The sequence below is a fragment of the Spermophilus citellus genome (assembly GCF_964194105.1).
Source record: "Spermophilus citellus genome assembly, chromosome: 10".
In the NCBI taxonomy this organism is placed as follows: domain Eukaryota; kingdom Metazoa; phylum Chordata; class Mammalia; order Rodentia; family Sciuridae; genus Spermophilus; species Spermophilus citellus.
The window spans coordinates 68,654,249-68,672,595 of record NC_138197.1 but is presented as its reverse complement, the minus strand read 5'-3'; the positions used below and the strand labels follow the sequence as shown (position 1 = coordinate 68,672,595).

General features: G+C 47.0%; 2 protein-coding genes across 8 annotated transcripts in view; one reads left to right on the top strand and one right to left on the bottom strand.

Annotated features, from left to right (window-relative positions):
- ADCY6 (adenylate cyclase 6) overlaps positions 1–10,068 on the top strand; it is a 37,823-nt gene extending 27,755 nt beyond the window's left edge. For all 6 annotated transcript variants that reach the window (XM_081310082.1, XM_081310083.1, XM_081310080.1 and 3 more), the window contains 16 exons: positions 327–485; positions 562–703; positions 818–946; positions 1,205–1,230; positions 1,464–1,611; positions 1,851–1,948; positions 2,094–2,181; positions 2,339–2,455; positions 2,707–2,865; positions 3,179–3,357; positions 4,239–4,274; positions 4,358–4,487; positions 4,808–5,071; positions 6,005–6,209; positions 7,349–7,473; positions 7,683–10,068. In XM_081310082.1, coding sequence (XP_081166208.1) covers positions 327–485; positions 562–703; positions 818–946; positions 1,205–1,230; positions 1,464–1,611; positions 1,851–1,948; positions 2,094–2,181; positions 2,339–2,455; positions 2,707–2,865; positions 3,179–3,357; positions 4,239–4,274; positions 4,358–4,487; positions 4,808–5,071; positions 6,005–6,209; positions 7,349–7,473; positions 7,683–7,808 — 2,131 coding nt within the window. In that variant the 3' untranslated portion in view covers positions 7,809–10,068. The remainder of the gene's footprint in view (positions 1–326; positions 486–561; positions 704–817; positions 947–1,204; positions 1,231–1,463; positions 1,612–1,850; positions 1,949–2,093; positions 2,182–2,338; positions 2,456–2,706; positions 2,866–3,178; positions 3,358–4,238; positions 4,275–4,357; positions 4,488–4,807; positions 5,072–6,004; positions 6,210–7,348; positions 7,474–7,682) is intronic.
- SPMIP11 (sperm microtubule inner protein 11) overlaps positions 9,497–18,347 on the bottom strand; it is a 31,698-nt gene continuing 22,847 nt past the window's right edge. Inside the window, exons 5-7 of one of the 2 annotated variants that reach the window (XM_081310114.1) lie at positions 14,030–14,152; positions 11,384–11,528; positions 9,497–10,757 (exon numbers count right to left, since the gene is read on the bottom strand). In XM_081310114.1, coding sequence (XP_081166240.1) covers positions 10,709–10,757; positions 11,384–11,528; positions 14,030–14,152 — 317 coding nt within the window. In that variant the 3' untranslated portion in view covers positions 9,497–10,708. Of the gene's footprint in view, positions 10,758–11,383; positions 11,529–14,029; positions 15,260–18,347 lie in introns of those variants that run through there. The other variant, XM_081310113.1, reaches the window with a different exon arrangement.

Sequence of the window (18,347 nt, the reverse complement as noted above, 5' to 3'; positions counted from 1 at the left end):
CCTCTAGACTCCAACCAGCCTGGAGGGTGCAGGGAGCTGGGTGGTGGGGAATGGGGCTGCAGAAAATGCCAGCTGAGCAGGCTGAGGGTGAGAGATGTGATTCTTCCTCTGCCAGCTCAGTTTCACAAAATGCTACAGGCCCTGCTAACACAGCTCTCAAACCTTTGTCCTTGAGCCCCGTGCAGCCTTCTGCCAATGTCCAGCCAAGGCTATGCTTCTGTCCCCTGCAACTGTGTAATCTGTACTTGTCCCCTGGGCTGCCTGTGTTATGGACTGGGGGAGGGGAAGACTGTACCAAGAGCTGATCCCAAGCTGCATCTTCCCAGGTTGGTGCGTGAGGTGACAGGCGTGAATGTGAACATGCGTGTGGGCATCCACAGTGGGCGTGTACACTGTGGTGTCCTTGGCCTGAGGAAATGGCAGTTTGATGTGTGGTCCAACGATGTAACCCTGGCCAACCATATGGAGGCAGGGGGCCGGGCTGGGTGAGTAGAAGAGCCAGGTGGTAGGGGATGGGAAGGAGGTGGGAGATTCAGGGACTCACCTCCTGGTCCCATACAGACGCATCCACATCACTCGGGCCACGCTGCAGTACCTGAATGGGGACTATGAGGTGGAGCCAGGCCGTGGTGGTGAGCGCAACGCATACCTCAAGGAGCAGCGTATTGAGACTTTCCTCATCCTGGGCGCCAGCCAGAAAAGGGTCAGGGCCAAGGCAGGGCTGGGGGGGAAGGGCAAGCAGGGACAAATAGAGATGAGTCAGCAAAGACCTTCTTGGGGACCTTCTTCTAAACCTGTATCCGCACTGCCCTCACAGAAAGAGGAGAAGGCCATGCTGGCCAAGCTGCAGCGGACACGGGCCAACTCCATGGAAGGGCTAATGCCACGCTGGGTGCCTGATCGTGCTTTCTCCCGGACCAAGGACTCCAAAGCTTTCCGCCAGATGGTGAGGGACCCTCGAGACCAGGACATGGGGCCTCACTTTTTTTGTTTCCTTCAACACTGCACCCCCCTCCTTCCTACAGCTGCCAACTTCATGTGTGCTTTCTAGTATTGGGGTCAGGAGAATGGTTCATCTCTGGGGTCCCATGTACCCGAAAGCATATGTGGGGACACCCTCTACCAGTGTTGGGAATGGGAGAAGGGACTGCAGAGGTGAGGGTGGTGGCCCCTCCCCTCATTCACACTCTGTTCCCTTCTCCAGGGCATTGATGATTCCAGCAAAGACAAGTAAGTCAGGTTGTTGAGGAGGGGGGATGAGGAGGGAAAAGGTACTTACACCTGGACTGGAGCTGCAGGACCTGAGATCCCTTCTTTCCTGGGCTTTTGATATGTGTGTGGGAGCAGGAGCCACATACGTGGCTCACATGCACTGGCTTGGTTGCTGCCTATGCCCTCCTCCTCTCACTATTTATCACATGCTATTGCTCATGCACTTGGTGAAGCATGTCCCCTGCCCTCAGCCGGGGTGCCCAAGATGCCCTGAACCCTGAGGATGAGGTGGATGAGTTCCTGGGTCGTGCCATCGATGCCCGCAGCATTGATCAGCTGCGTAAGGACCATGTGCGCCGGTTCCTGCTCACCTTCCAAAGAGAGGATCTTGAGAAGAAGGTTTGGGGGATACAAAAGGATGAGGGCTGGGGGAAGGGCAGATTCAGGCAGGAAAGGTTGAACACAGGTGAGGGATCAGGACAGGGTTTTGAGGAATGGGGAGGGAACACAGTAGGGTGGAGATTCATATCAATTGGTCTAACTGTTTCTCCTCCCCTTGAGGAGTACCCTGCCTTTGCTGTCCCTGCCTGCCCCAGGGCAGCAGCACCCAGTGCTCAGCTCAGCCCCCTCTCCCTCAGTACTCACGGAAGGTGGATCCCCGCTTCGGAGCCTATGTCGCCTGTGCCTTGCTGGTCTTCTGCTTCATCTGCTTCATCCAGCTCCTCATCTTCCCACAGTGAGAGCCTTGCCCCTCATTACCCTTCCTGGAATAGTCATAAACACCCACACAAGCCCCCAGTTCCTGGAGCCTGCACCCTTGCTTGTTCTGGGGTTGGGACAAAGTGTCCACATCTTCCTGAGCAACATTTTCCCTGCCTCAGCTCCACCCTGATGCATGGGATCTATGCCAGTATCTTCCTGCTGTTGCTGGTTACTGTGCTGATCTGTGCTGTATACTCCTGTGGTTCCGTATGTAGGGGGACTTCCTCAGGGATCTTGGGTGGTAGGGAGGGGGACCCATGGGGAGAGGGAGGAAAGGTCATTCCTCTCCTTCTGTGTCCCATCCATGGGTGGCCTTCCTTCTTGGCTGATGCGACTTCTAACTTTTGGTCTTTTGCTACTACAGCTGTTCCCCAAGGCCCTGCAGCGTTTGTCCCGTAGCATTGTCCGTTCACGGGCACATAGCACCACTGTCGGCATCTTTTCAGTCCTCCTTGTGTTCATTTCTGCTATTGCTAACATGGTAAGAGTCCAGTGGGAGTTCTTCCACCTCTGCGTTGTGCCGAGCACTACTCTGGCACTAGGAATGCTTCTTGTCCTCAGGGAGCCTGCTGTCATGGATGAGGGGGAATGGTTAATGCCAATTCTCCTTCTTCATTTCCTCCACCTCTTGTCATCCCCTGAGAACTTTGGCCCCTGGAATATAAGGCACCTGGGCATGGCCTTTGTAACCCTTCCCCTCCTGGTACCCTGATATGTATCTGACTTTTGCAGTTCACCTGTGACCACACCCCCATACGGACTTGTGCAGCCCAGATGCTGAATTTAACACCTGCTGACATCACTGCCTGCCATCTACAACAGCTCAATTACTCTCTTGGCCTAGATGCTCCCCTGTGTGAGGGCACCGCACCCACCTGCAGCTTCCCTGAGGTGTCCAAGCAGTGTTCAGGCAGAGGGGGGTATCCTGGCACACTTTTTGGCCCTCCTGTGCCAGGCTAATGATTGGCACTGGGGACCCAGGAACTCACCAGACTCCCCAAGTGTGGCTTAGAACCCACACTTCTAAGTAATCAGGGGCCCTAGTGTGGTGTAGGCCAGGCATGGAGGGTGAGGGATATTGGGGTTTGAGGGTTGTGGAAGGGGGAGGATAGGTCAGGCAGGGGAGTGCAGGGCTCTTCCTGCCCCGGGTGCCAGTACCTCTGCTGTCACCCAACGCTTCCTCTGCCATCGCCCCCTCCCCCAGTACTTCGTTGGGAACATGCTCCTGAGTCTTTTGGCCAGCTCTGTCTTCCTGCACATAAGCAGCATCGGCAAGTTGGCCATGATCTTTGTCTTGGGGCTCATCTATTTGATGCTGCTTCTGCTGGGTCCCCCAGCCACCATCTTCGACAACTATGACCTACTGCTTGGTGTCCATGGCTTGTAAGTTTATTCTCAGCCCCCTTAATACTCCAGAAGTCTTCCTGACTCTGCTGGGTCACTGAGTCTCTCTCTTGTGCCCAGGCCCTTATACCCTTGGAATGCTATTATGTACCCATGGGAGAAAGGGAGGAAATGGAGGAACTCCTGGCATGTGACCCCAAGCAGTTATCCCAGGGAAACACCCCAGTTCTCAAAAAATCCCTGTCTCTAACAAAAATTCCCTCTGACATTTGCCTGGTGCTTTCCTACCCAATGTCTTAACACCTTTGAGTCACAGAGCTGCTTGGTGGCAGAGCCTGGGCTTAGAACCCACATTTTTAACTCCTGCTTAAGGACACCACACTGACTTTTCTTATGCAAAATCTTACCCCTTGTGATATGTAGCCATAGCTTGTTGAGGTAGAGAGCCTCTGGAGACTGCTGGGTTTGAATCCCTGCTCTACCATTTATTAGCTATGTGACCTTGGACAGGTGAGTTAACTTCTCTGAGCCTCAGTTTTCTCACCTGTAAAATGGCAATGCCACCTATATCATAGGGTAATTATAAAGATAATAGCAATTAACATTTATGAAGATTTACTGTATGCCAGGTATGGGCTAAGCCTTCCATATGCATTATTTAGATCTGATTCTTGTTTTGCTTATGAGGAAACTGAACTTAGTTTTAAGTAATCTGTCCTATACTAGTAAGTAGAGGAGCCACTAGGAGTAGAGGTTTTCTTAAGGCCTCTGCTCTTAATGAGTTAATATATAGAAAAGCTCTGGCCCAATGCCTGACTGGTCGCATAGTAAGTAATGCAGTCTCTGTCCCTTCTCCACGGCCTGCCAAGCAACCCAGAAAGCACTGAAGCTGCTTCCTGTCTTTTGTATTTTCATGCCAGGGTTCCATCCAATGAGACCTTTGATGGGCTGGACTGGTAAGTAAGGGCTCCAGGGAAGCAAAGGGTGGGGCCATCAGCTGCCTCCTTCGGATACCAAGCATGTCTCTGCTTATCCTTAGCCCAGCTGCAGGGAGGGTGGCACTCAAATACATGACCCCTGTGATCCTATTGGTGTTTGCACTGGCGCTGTATCTGCATGCCCAGCAGGTGGAGTCAACTGCCCGCCTGGACTTCCTCTGGAAACTGCAGGTGACTTGGATGGGCCTTTGGCAGAGGTGGAGGAACTTGGGGCCAGAGCCTGGGCCAAGCCAAAAATGCATTTCTTGCTAGCTGGCTAAGGCTCAGGCTGCCCTAAGCCCAACTAGTCCCATGCCTTCTCTGTGCTCATGCCCTTCCCTCTGTCTCCTCCTGTACTTGCCCCCTTCACCTCTTTGCCTGATCTTTAGGCCTCATCTATCAGTGTCTTTCTTCCTCTACATGATTCCCTCTGATGCTCAACTCCAGGCCTTGGCCACTATACCCACCCCTTGTGAATGTTGGGTAATGGGCGATGGATGTGGTATCCACAGGCAACAGGGGAGAAGGAGGAGATGGAGGAGCTCCAAGCATACAACCGGCGGTTGCTGCATAACATTCTTCCCAAGGATGTGGCTGCCCACTTCCTGGCCCGTGAGCGCCGGAATGATGAACTCTACTATCAGTCGTGTGAGTGTGTGGCTGTTATGTTTGCCTCCATTGCCAACTTCTCCGAGTTCTATGTGGAGCTGGAGGCAAATAATGAGGGTGTCGAGTGCCTGCGGCTGCTCAACGAGATCATCGCTGACTTTGATGAGGTATTTGTCCAGTTGACCAGTGCTGGCAGAGAGTAGGGGAACTTGGGGACCAGAGGAGCGATGTGAACTTTGGATGAGAAGGCCACAATTAGAGGGGGTGGGTGGTAATGGAGGAGAAAGGGAGATTTAATGGGAACCAGTGATGTCATGGATAGGGGTAAGAGTAGGTACAGTGGAGGTGAGGGAAAGAACCCATGAAGGTCAGAGGTGGCAAGGGGGGTCAGCCCCAGTGGGGACAGGACATCCTTAATGGGGAACAAAGAAGGTCATAATGATTAGTGAGGGATAGGAAAGGTACTAGGTGGATGTCATGAAAAGGAAAGCAGTAGTCTGACCTCATGGGACCAAGCAAATAAGACCATTCCCTGAATAGAGAAAATGGAAGCAAAATATGAGGAAGTGTTCAGAACATTCAGGTCAGGAATGGGAAGTCCCTTCCTCATTTTGGGACTCAGTTCCCCGCAGAGATGAGCGTTGGAGTAGTTAATGCTCAGTGACCTCTGTGTTCTCTGAGTGGGTCATCACAGCATCACAGTTGATCGTCCCAAGTGCTATTCTCAAGGCCTTGCCTAGGTCCCTAGACTGCCTATTTTCCTGGCTGCTCAGTTCTGTAGTGAGAGCAGCATCTGGAAGGGAGCCCATCCATTAAAAAGTGGTGATGGTGGGGCTGGGGATGTGGCTCAAGAGGTAGCGTGCTCGCCTGGCATGCATGTGGCCCGGGTTCGATCCTCAGCACCACATACAAACAAAGATGTTATGTCTGCCGAGAACTGAAAAATAAATATTAAAAAGAAAAAGTGGTGATGGTGGTGTGTGTGTGGGGGGGTACTTTCAAGATAGAAATGAGGGAAAGGAGCCAAGGTATGGAGAGGAATGAGCCTTGGAGCAGAGCTGGGTTTTGCCTTGACAACTAGATTCCCCTGTATTGTCCAGATCATCAGCGAGGAACGGTTCAAGCAACTGGAAAAGATCAAGACAATTGGTAGCACCTACATGGCTGCCTCTGGGCTGAATGCCAGCACCTATGATCAGGTGGGACGATCCCACATCACTGCCCTCGCAGACTATGCAATGCGGCTCATGGAGCAGATGAAGCACATCAATGAGCACTCCTTCAACAATTTCCAGATGAAGATTGGTGAGAAGGCCTGGTTCCTTGGCAGGTGTTCCCAGGACTGTTTCTGGGTGAAGTTGAGGGTACAGGCTGGGGGTCACATATCATCAGGGCTCCTGTGGGGTTTTCTTCCCTTCTACCTTCTATATCTATATTGATTTTAAGAACAGAGACCAGCCAGGTGTGGTGGGTACACCCATATTCTCAGCAACTTGAGAGGTGGAGGTAGGAGGATCTTAAATTTGAGACCAGCCTGGGCAACTTAGGGAGACTCTGTCTCAAAATTAAAAAAAAAAAAAAAAAAAAGACTGGGCATGTAGCTTAGTGGTAAAGCACACCTCAGCTCAACCCTCAGTATCACAAGGGAGAAAAAAGAAGAGAGGTAATTTATTATGGTACTTCTATGTTCTAGACTCTGTCCTAGATATTTTGAGTACATTTTAATCCTCACATTACTATTCCCTTTCTAAAGATAAGAGAGACTCTCAGACATCAATAACTAGTAGGTGGCTAAACTGGGATTTGAAACCAGGCCTACCTAATCTAAACTCCAATGCCTGTGTCCTTATCTGTGGCCAGTTCAATAGAGGTACTTCCTCTTGAATGAGCTGATAGAAGACTGTGGTTAATAGGATGGGTTCTGGACTCATGGCTGTTCCATTTATGGTTTGTTCTGGCTGCTTCATCTACTGGTTATTTAATAAGTCACCCCAAAAATCTTGTCTGTAAAATGGAGATAAAAATACTTACCTTTGAGGGGCTGGGACTGTGGCTCAACAAAGCACACTTGCCTGGCATGTGTGAGGCACTGGGTTTGATTCTCAGCACCACATATAAACAAAAATAAAGATCTATCAACAACTAAAAAAAATTTTAAAAAATACCTACCTTTGAGAGGTGTTGAGAGGATGCAACAATGTAAAATGTTTATTTCAGTAGTTGGCATGAGCAAGCATTCAGAAGATTAGATACTGTTACTACCCTGTTGCTTGGACCCAGCCCACAGCCCATGTGCCCAGACTTTCCATTCTACTACTAGGAGATTTGTTCCTTTTCCATTTTTCCTCTGAGCCCTTCTCAAGGTACCAAGAGGTGAGACGACTCCTTGGACTGACTATAGAGCATTCACTAGTCTCAATCCCTTGCTGTTTTCCCCACCTCAGGGCTGAACATGGGCCCAGTTGTGGCAGGTGTCATTGGGGCTCGGAAACCACAGTATGACATCTGGGGGAACACAGTGAATGTCTCTAGTCGTATGGACAGCACAGGGGTCCCTGACCGAATACAGGTGAGAGGGTTATGAGCCAAGGCTGGGAGGGGTATGGGTCCAGAGGGCTTGCATAGGTCTCTGCAGGACAGGGACAGGGTGGCAGTCTTCTGTGGCTGGTGGGATGGAGGTTGGGGGAGGGGAGCTAACCTGACTGGGGAAAACCTGAGCTTCTGCAAATGCAGCAAGAAGGATTCCAGGCTAAGCGGGCTCCCCTCCCACTCCCCTAGGTGACCACGGACCTGTACCAGGTTTTAGCTGCCAAGGGCTACCAACTGGAGTGTCGAGGGGTGGTCAAGGTGAAGGGCAAGGGGGAGATGACCACCTACTTCCTCAATGGGGGCCCCAGCAGTTAGCAGGACCCAGCTACAGATTCCACTGAAGGGACCAAGGTGGGCATTGAGTGGATTCTGTGCTTGCTGGGTGGAGTTGTGGCAGGGGGCACTGAGCCTCCAATCCTTGCTGAAGGCAGAAGGGAACACACCCAGCATGCTGTACTTGGACCATGCTCATCTGCCCTCAGACTGGTGATCAAGGGGATACCAAGAGGATTATGCAAGTGACTTTCTTATTCAGTTGAAGTTGGGCTGTTACCTTTCCTTTCTTCCAACTTGTGGGAGCAGGGGAAGGAGCAGCGGTGGAAGGGGAGCCCTTCTGCCTGAGAGATTAAAGTGGCAACTTGCCTTGCCTGCCCCTTTCTCTGTTTGGGTAACAGGCTCAGGGATGGGTCCTTCCTTACCCTCCTTCCCCTGGGAATATTTTGTACAAAGACTGGAGCCAGGCATGAGGAGTGCCTATTCCATGCTTGCCTTTGCTATGCCTGCATCCCCAGCACTGGTCCTGGGTACCCCAGCCCTGGCCAGGTCTCCCTCTTAAGCATAGAGCAGGAGGGAGATACCCTGGGGATCCAGCTCTGTCTACATTTCAGGGGAATGTTTCCATTTGCCAAATCCTAGTCCCATGATCTGTCCCCAAAGGGGAACAAAGGGACCTCTGACAGCTCAGATTTAGCCCCAATTCCTGCACACTCCAGGGAAAGGGGTGTTTGGCCTCATTGGTACTGTGAAAATGCCCAGCCAGAGAGCAAGCCTGTGTATGGGGATGTTAGATCAGGAGCTGGACATTCACCTGCAGGTGCCAAAGAGTGCAGGCGGCCAGGGAGGGGGGTGGTGCCAGACTGATCTAAGGCCCTGAAGTGGCCAGGATCAGGTTCCTTGGCCCCAGCGCTCGCTTGCTCTCTGCTGGCAAGGGGGCAGGGAGCATCTCTACCCCTTCTATTGCCAAATAAAAATGGGTCAGGGCACAGAAGAAGATGACCCTGATCCCAAACCTGGTCTCCCAGGTCTCTGACACTGGGGAGAGCCTGTGTGTTTGTATAACTGTGTGTGCATGTTGCTCTTTGTGTGTATGTATTTTCCAGGTCTGTGTGTGTCCTTGTACTTTTGCTCCTCAGCTCTCCACCCAGGGTTGCCTCTCTCCCATAGGCCTCTGTCTTCTGGGAATAAGGCAGGGTATCCTATTTCAAGGGATGTAGAGAGATGCCCAGGTTGCACAGGTATGGGATGGGGTGTGGTAGCAAAAGGAGGGTGGCCTGGGAAGGGGAATCCTTTTTGTGCCAAATCCCTAAGTGCCGTTTGGGGGCCATATGTGCAGTATGACTGTCTCCCTGCCTAGGGCAGGAACCCAAGCACTTGCTTGAGCCCCAGTGCTCCATGCACTTAAACTGTTTGGGGTTTGTTGAGTAGAGACTCAGGAATTTCCTGGGTTCCTCAGCCTGTGTCCTGGGATGTGGTATGCTTTGGGACTTGGGTAGCATGGGATCCCTCTGAGAACCCAGATACTGGTACTAAGGGATGGGACAGGGGAACCTTAAACTTGGCTTTTCCAAGTCATTAGCCTGAGTCTAGTGTGTTCCTGGCTCCCAATCTCCATGAAGCCTGCAAGGGCTGGTAGAAGGATTAGGAGGTTAGACTCACATTTCCTTCCTGTCCTTTCCTTCCTTTTACCCATTTGCCTGCAACTCCTCAACTTTGGCCTGAATTAGTTGGTGCCTTGGTTTTTCTCTCTGTACCTATTTAAGCCAGAGGCATTAGCCTGAATTTTGCTTGAAGATCACTTTTGTCTTGGAAGTCAGAGGAGAATGGGGTTTGGGGGTGGAAGAGGAAGGTAGTGTTCTAGATCTTCCTCATATTCCTTCAGCACCAGCTCCTTGCAGATCTGGTTTCTGGCTCGGTACTGCTTACCCTGGGAAATCTATCTCCATGCATCAACCAAATGGGCCACCAGGCACATCATTAGCCAAGGCAGAGGGAGGGAAAAGACTAGCTGTTCCAGACAGAAAATTGACTCCTCTTTGATATCTCTGAATAGGAAGAGACTACTTGGTGCCAGGGAGTAGGAGTGAGGGTGTAAGCCAGAGTGGGAAGACCTCAGCCTTGAATGACTTGTCTCTGCTTCTTGCCAGGTGGGAGGGGCCTGTCCATATCCTTGCTCCCTGTACCACAGTGCCAGCCATGCCCTTCCCCTGGTTACCATTGCCTCTTTCCTCACCAGGTGGTGGAGGAGTCAGGGGATGGGAAGCCATGGACTTTGGTTTTATAATGTAACCACTGTGGGAGTGGGGGAGGGTGGTTGTACCATGTATTTCAGTGAAATATTTAATATATTTAAATATCAATAAAATCAAACTCTTTGTAAAATTCCCTGTTCTCTGCAGCTGTTCTGGGCCCTGGGTTGGATCAGAAGTGGCAAAGCCTGGTTGTTGGAGGCAGCCTTTTGCCCCAGGACTCTGTGGGACTTTGTGGACTATGGTCTGAGGGCTTTCTGTGGCTTTCTCCCTGCCAAGGTGAAGCTACAGTGTCTTCAGAGAGTTTTACTACTCTAGGCCCTTCATCAACATGAGGACCAGCTGTGTCTTCCAAGATTTGTTACTTTGACTCCTGCTATGCCTTAGGTCTGGACCCCTGTGGTTGTCTTTCCAGTGCCTTGACTCCTTCACAACCCTCATACCAAGATCTGGTCTCTTCAGGAATCTCTCACACACCTCCTTTCACAATAATTAGGGCTTTGGAATGACTTCCCTACCCAAACCCTAGTGCACACAAGGGACTTCTAGTCCAATCTGTTTACTCTGCTTTCTTGATTCCCCTCTTCCCATTAGTCAAAGTCATCAGAACTGGGATACTTCTCCCTCTTTCCCACTCCTTGTTCTTCTTTCACAATCCATCTTGTTTGTCCTTATACAATCATATCCTCCTCAATATAGACTGAAGTTTCTGTCGTTAAGAATGGAGTGATCCATAAACCTGGAAAGGAGAGAAATGGTCTGAGATTCAGCCATGCTAGGCTGGAGGCTTGGGGAAAATCCTTACAAATAGTCCCAAGACCACCTCAGAATGTGCAGGGGTAGTGATGAAAAAGTAGGGGAGCAACAAAGGTAGTGGAAACATCCTCCGGCTCCCACAGGAATGGCACAGACATGTGTCATTCTGCTCCTCAGAAATCATATCTACAATGTGAAAACACAAACCTGGCTGGGCACTGTGGCTCATTCCTGTAATCCCAACGATTTGGGAGGCTGAGGTGGAGGATTACAAATTCAAGACCAGCCTCAGCAATTTAGGGAGACCCTTAACAACTTAGTGAGTTCCCGTCTCAAATTTTAGAAACAATAAAAAGGGCTGGGGATGTAGTTCAGTGGTAAAGTGCCCCTGGGTGCAATCCCCAGTACAAAACAAAAAAGAAGAAGAAAGAAATCCTTAACTCCATTGAACACCACTACTGCCCAGGTTCTGTGACCAGTCTTTCCTAATAAGACCCAAACCTCTCCTAATTCTCCAATGTTGAGCAGAGATAAAACAGCCTAATGATTTCAGTAAGAGGAGGGAATACTTCCCTTGGTTTTCCCACCCTGACCCCTCCCTAACCTAACCTGGTCATTGGGCTTTTAATGAGACAGTGGCATGGGCTCCAGATCCATGGCATGGTTTTCTCCGGACGTACTCCTGGATCATGAGACCGCCAGAAGCTGAAGTTCTGAGCATCAGTCAGAGGGACTCTGAAGACCTGATTGGGGACTGAATGGATTGGGTGGTGGGGAGGGCAGGTTACTGAATTCCTTCAAGTTTACCACTTATTTTTCTCCCTCCCCAAAAGCCTAGCCAAGCAACTGGGCCTGAGCAGGTGCTCAGAGGTCCTGGGAATGTGGTTACCACACCCTGCTTTACTTCCGGATTCCAGCATCTTACACCTTTCATGGTCAGATGAATTAGTCTTGGTTCTTCCTGTTGTTAGTAAGCCATCTCCAAGAAAGCTTCCCCAAGAGCTAAGATGGTGGAAGAACAAGTGGTCAACCCACTTGGGAAGTGTATCAGATGGTGTCCACTGATTTCATTATTTTCTTTTTTTCTGGGCTTAATCATCCTTACTTCTTTCCCTCCTCTCTGAAATAATGCCTTCTTTTTCCTCACTCCAGGTAATTCTCTGAAACTTAACAATGATACCACCTCACTTTTAGATACAGATATCAAGTGCTATCATGTTCTAGAGGTATTAGGTGTTTTTAAAAACTTACCTAGATACTTTAAAAAATACATATATTTTCACCAGGCATGGTGGTGCATGTAATCCCAGAGACTTGGGAGGCAGAGGCAGGAAGGTCACAAGTTCAAGGCTGGCTTCAGCAATTTAGTGAGGTCCTAAGCAATTTAGTGAGACCCCGTCTCAAAATAAAAAATAAAAGGGCTGGGAATGTGGCTTAGTTGTTAAAAAAAAAAAAAGTATTCTCACTGTTTGGATAAATCTAATTCTACTTGTGTATAAAATTTGGGTATTTTTTTAAACTTAGATTTATGGCCTAATATTTTGGTTTGCTCTGTGGTTTTTATAATCATGATTTTAAAAAAATCTAATAATTCACTGAGTAAATATATTTACTTGTTTTCCTATTAATTAATAATAAGCTAGAAGTATTTTAGCTTTATAAATTAAATTTAATTTTGAGATAGGTAGATTCAATAATAATACCTGGAGATCCCCTCAATGGTATTATGTTGCAAAACTATAGTACACTACTAAAACCAAGATGTTAATATATTAATACAGAACTGTTCCATTGCTGTTGATCCTGGTGCTGCCATTTTGTAACATTATTAACCTGCTTCCTTGTTCATTTTGAGAGAGAGAGAAAGAGAATGCCTGCTTTACTGGTCTACCAGTCTTACAGAATTGATATGAAGATCACACCAGAGCTGAAATAATTTAGGAAGGTACTTTGTATATTATCACACAGTACCCCATGGTGAGTAGTAGGGCAAAGCACCAGCTTTAAATTTAACTAAACTGAGCTTAAATTCCAGATATATTGTGTGATTTTGGACAAGTTAACTTCTCTGTTCTTCATTTCTATAAGTTTGTAAATTTATGAATGCTGTATAAATGGCATACCAATTGTAACCTTTTGGGATTGCCGTTTTTGTTTTGTGGTGCTGGGGACTGAACCCAGGGCCTTGTGCATGTGAGGCAAGCACTCTACCAACTGAGCTATATCCCCAGTCCTGGATTGCCTTTATTTATTTTTTTTGTTTGTTTGTTTTTAGTTGTAGATGGGCACAATACTTTCATTTTATTTATTTATGTGGTGCTGAGGATTGAATCCAGTGACCCATACATGTGAGATGAGCGCTCCATCACTGAGCCACAACCCCAGTCCTGGATTGCCTTTCTTTACAGAGCATAATTTTCTCACAAGATTTCTACAATGTATCACATGCATCAAAAATTTGTCCTACATGCTTTTTCACAACAGTGCTAGAGTTTTATTCCCATTTTTATTTTTTAATTTAATTAATTTATTTTGGGGGGGTTACTGGGGACTGGAGTACTGGGGACTGAACTCGGGTACTTGACCACTGAGCCACATCCCCAGCCCTATTTTGTATTTTTATTTACAGACAGGGTCTCACTGAGTTGCTTAGCACCTCACTTTTGCTGAGGCTGAATTTGAACTCGCGATCCTCCTGCCTCAGCCTCCAGAGCTGCTAGGATTACAGGTGTGCGCCACCATACACAGCTTTATTCCCATTTTTAGATGGTTCAGAGAAGTTAACTTGCCCAAAATTACACAATTTGTCTGGAGTTTAAGCTCAGTTTAGTTAAATTTAAAGCTTGGTGCTTTGCCCTACTACTCACCATGGGGTACTGTGTGATAATATACAAAGTACCTTCCTAAATTATTTCAGCTCTGGTGTGATCTTCATATCAATTCTGTAAGACTGGTAGACCAGTAAAGAAGGCATTCTCTTTCTCTCTCTCTCAAAATGAACAAGGAAGCAGGTTAATAAAGTGTAAGTGACCCATAGAAAGTCAGATGTCTAAAATGAGGCAGAACTAGGATTTAAACCTGTATATTGTGCTTTCACATCTGATTCAATTTATATTTCATCAGGCTCATCTACCATTCCAATCTACTTTCTCCCACTTCTTCTCAGTCTCTCTCCCTGGCTCTTTCTCTCTTCCTGCCCTATAATCATGCCTCAATGATAAAATCCTAGCATGGTGCCCACTCCAAGGTACTTACATGTTTTTAGCAACACCTTCCGTACAGCTTCATTGTATCTCATGTGACTATTCTGGTGCAGGAAATAATTCCCATCTTCTGAGATAATGGGGGGAAGCCTAGTGGACACTGATTCCCTCTGGTCTGAAACAAGAACAAATTCATTCAATGAGTACCTGGCAAATGTGGCTATTTGGTTCTGTGATTCTGTAGTCTCCATATCAACTAGGTACATGGCAGGGATCTCTCCTAACCACTCACACCAAATTCTCTTTTTTTAATATTTATTTTTTTTCTTATAGGTGGACACATATCTTTATTTTATTTTATTTTTATGTGGTGCTGAGGATCAAACCCAGGGCCTAATGCATGCTAGGTGAGCACTCTACCTCTGAGCCACAATCCCAGCCCCTCACACCAAATTCTCAAGATCTCAGGAGTCAAATCACCATGACTGTGACAGAGGGGAAGAGTGATCACAAGAACTCCCTCACTGCTGTCTTGCTTCTCTGAACTCAGAATATTGGATAAATATTTAGGGTTAATATGGGGAAGATGGATCCTTATCTGGATAGATACTCCTTTCCTGGGATTGACATGTTTTTAGAATTGCAAATGGCCTAAAATGGGAAGTTATGTTTGATCTAAGTCTTAGTCCATAAGTAGTAGTCCCTGAGCCACAGTAGAACCAGAAAGAGCATTTTAGGGAGCAGGATGGCAAATGCATTAGAAGCTTTAGAGAGGCAGCAGAGAACTTTTGTTGGTTTGGTTCCTGGATTGCTGGGTGAAGTGGAAAGGGACAAGGGATGGGACTCATAAGGTAGTGTAGTGATTACCTAACATTCATTATGCTTGGGAAGCATCTCTTATGAAACAAAACCTGTATCTCACTTTAGAGGCTGAGAAAACCAGATCTTCCTCACTCAGGCTCTTTCACAGCAAGGACGTAGACAAAAACTTTTGGCTAGTCTAATTAAATACATCTGATCCAGACTTTGAATCAAACATGAGGTTGGAAGGGAGATGTGGCTAGATAAAGTTCATTATTACTTTTCCTAGTGATGGGCATTGGGAGAAGTGTCACTGAATCTTGTTTCTCAACAGCAGTATAGCAGTATCCAGGACTCTGTGTCCTTGGTGTCAGCAGTGCCCACTGAATGTAGGTAATGTCTCTGCCAAACCACGTCTGTGGCATGATTCTGAGCATTGTTACTGGTTATTCCACATCAAGCTTGGTTCTCCATTCCCCCTGCAGCTTTTATATGCTTCCCAGTGTTCTTTTTTTTAAAAAATATCGTGTCCGTCTACAATTAAAAAATAAATATTAAAATAAATAAAGATATTGTGTCCATATACAATTAAAAAATAAATATCTTGATTTATTTTTATGTGGTGCTGAGGTTCAAACCTTGGACATGCTAGTGAGCACTCCACCCCTGTGCCACAACCCTAGCACCCCCCAAGTGTTCTTTTATAATGCATTCATGGGCTGGGGTTGTCGCTAAGTGGTACAGCATTTGCTGTGCACATGTGAGGTACTGGGTTTGATCCTCAGGACCACATAAAAAATAGATGAATAAAGTTATAACGTCCATCTATAACTAAAATATTTTAAAAATAGAATACATTCATGTTCTACTTAAATAGGCTAGATTTGGCTTGCATTTCAGAATCTTGAACAAGAATGGATGGATTTGAGAAAATTTAAGATGCAGAAGAGTATGACTTAGGGAGTGAGAAAAAGGGAAGTATTCAGGGTAGCTTCCTCCAAAATTTCAGTCTCCTGGCCATTACATCCATTCTGTCATCCAAGGGGAAAAAGGTGCTAGGCCCTTTGTTGTCTTTCCTCCAGCTAGTCTCTGATATAGAGTAGAATCCAGCTCTACATCTGATGTTTTCAATGCCTTGTTCTGTTGGCATCAAGTAGTGGCTTTGTCCCACCCTCTCAGATTTTTATATTTCTTGTTTTTTGATGCTTGTCAGGAACTAGATGTGGTCCAGTATTTGCCATTCTCTCTGAAAATGGTTGAGGATTGCTGACTCATCTCTGGTGAAGTGTAGGGATGCTACTTTTGTAGGGATGCTCCTGATTTTCTCTTAGCTTGGCCCCACTCATTCATCATCTCTGATCCTCCTCTCTCCCTTTTTCCCTCAAATCAAAATCTCCTCTAACATTATGTATCTGAAATAATTATAATACAGTGGGATACAGTTTGAACCTCCTCCCTATACATCTGAGGACCTAAAGACGTGGCAGTATTAAAGCCTTGTTTAGAGTATAGAGTTTTGGAAGCTTAGACTGAACCAGAGGGCTGATTTGTATTTCATCACAGGTTATTGCAATGAGGGACTATTTCCTGGAAGCAGTGACATTTGAGTTTGTCATTTAAATTTAGGATCCCAGAAGTGTGACTTCTAGATTAAGGCTTGGGACACAGTGGTGATAATATCCAACACACATTAATTGCTATTGTCTAGGAGTTGGATTGCTGTACGCAGAGTAATACCACACTGACTAGAAATTCATGCAAGGTTAGCTTGAGAGAAAATGTTAATGATATTGTACATAAAAATGACTCTTCTCTAGGAAGTCATATCAAATATTGGACATTAATCCCTTGAAGTTGGCTGGAACATTAAGATGTACTGAAATCAGCTAAAGTGTGTTTGGAGGGCTATCTTGCACTTACTGTCTTCCCTGATGCAAGGAAATTATCAATGTTTTGGGATGAAGTGAAGAGGAGCCCAGGAAAGCATATATCCAGGGAACAAGACCAATCCCCAGAGCATGTTTTCCACATGGGGGCAGTTCTTTTGCCTCCACATTCAAAAATACCTTTCTCATAGTGGTGTACTTGTTCAGAATTCTGAACACAGGGGAAGTAGATGGGCCATGAGACAGCAATGGAACTTAGTGCTGGTTGCAGACTGCTGATTAAAGTGGATTGCATGGATTTTCTAGAGATAATAACAATAAAAGTAGCCAATACTTGATAAACGTGTTTAACACAACTCTGTAAGGTAAGACCTACTATTATTTTATAGAGGGGAGACAGAGGCACAGAGAATTTTAGAAATTTTCCCAAGGTCATAAAACTAGCTTGTTGTAGAGACACAAGTTAACCCAAGAAGCTTGACTCTGGAGCCCACGCTCTTACTCCTAGACTACACTGCCCCTTGAAGTAACCTCATCAGGACTTTCAGGAAGGACCAAGGAGGACTTAAGATTAATAGAAGCAGCCCTGTGATGAGCTCCTTTCACACAGCTCATTAGGGACCCTGTGAAGGGTGTCTGTTCACCTGGAGTAGCCTTGAGTTGAGTAGGAGACATGATAAAATTGCCTTGATATGGAGGCAGAACTCTGCCTCTCTGAATTCTACCAAATGTGGAACTTCATTTCCTATGGCCAGTCTCAGGATAGCAGAGTACTGGATCTTGGTGAATCACTCTACTGGTGCAATGGACCAGTCCTAGTGGGGAAGACTGATGGGGAAAGGCTGAGCTCCTGTGGAAAAAGTGTCCTGTCTGCTGCTTATAGACATGGTCGCCTGCTTGGAGCCCACTCCCTAGGCTTCAGCAGAGTGTGGCTATGACTAGCAGGAGTGCCTCCTTCTAGTTTCATGTGGATAGGGTATGGTGGTCTGTAGCAGTTATGAGACAATGTGGGTTATTTCCAAGATACATTTCTATAACATTGATAGCAGAGGGGCTCAGGCTGTGACCAGTTCATTCTTGGGTGAATATTGTGCTATTCATGCTCCTGTTTGAAAAGCCAGACCTACAGTGCCCTCTGCTGGAATATAAGAGTAGCACTTTCAGTCATCTCTTGACCTGTAGGTCACCAAGCAAGGAGCTCAGAGAGGCCAGGAGGCCTAGGAGATTGAGCAGAAGACATTCCAACCAGGATTGGGAAAGCAACTGTTGCATCCTATGACAGGATTCAGAAAATAAGAACATAAGAGAGTTAGTTGTATTCAGCTTTTTACCAGTCTTGAGATTAACCTTTCATTGAAGAAATTAATTTGAAACTAGAAGTGAGAGCAACTCTGAAGACTTGTTAGTAAATTCCTCTGGGAAGGGGAATAAGGACAAGCAATGGAGGAAACTGGATTGAGGCCCTTTGGATGTGCAGAGCTTGGAGGTCTGTGTGTCTGTGGTTAGAAGCCAGTCACTAGAGTCTGTCAGGGAGAGGTAATTTGTTTCAAGAAAGAACAAGCATAATTTCTCTCTACCATCCACCCCCATCCATTGGCCTCTGAGAACTCCATTCAGTGGGCAATGTCCTGACTTCCTGTACTTGTGAGATCCAACTTGACCTAGGGTCTTCAGATAATAAGG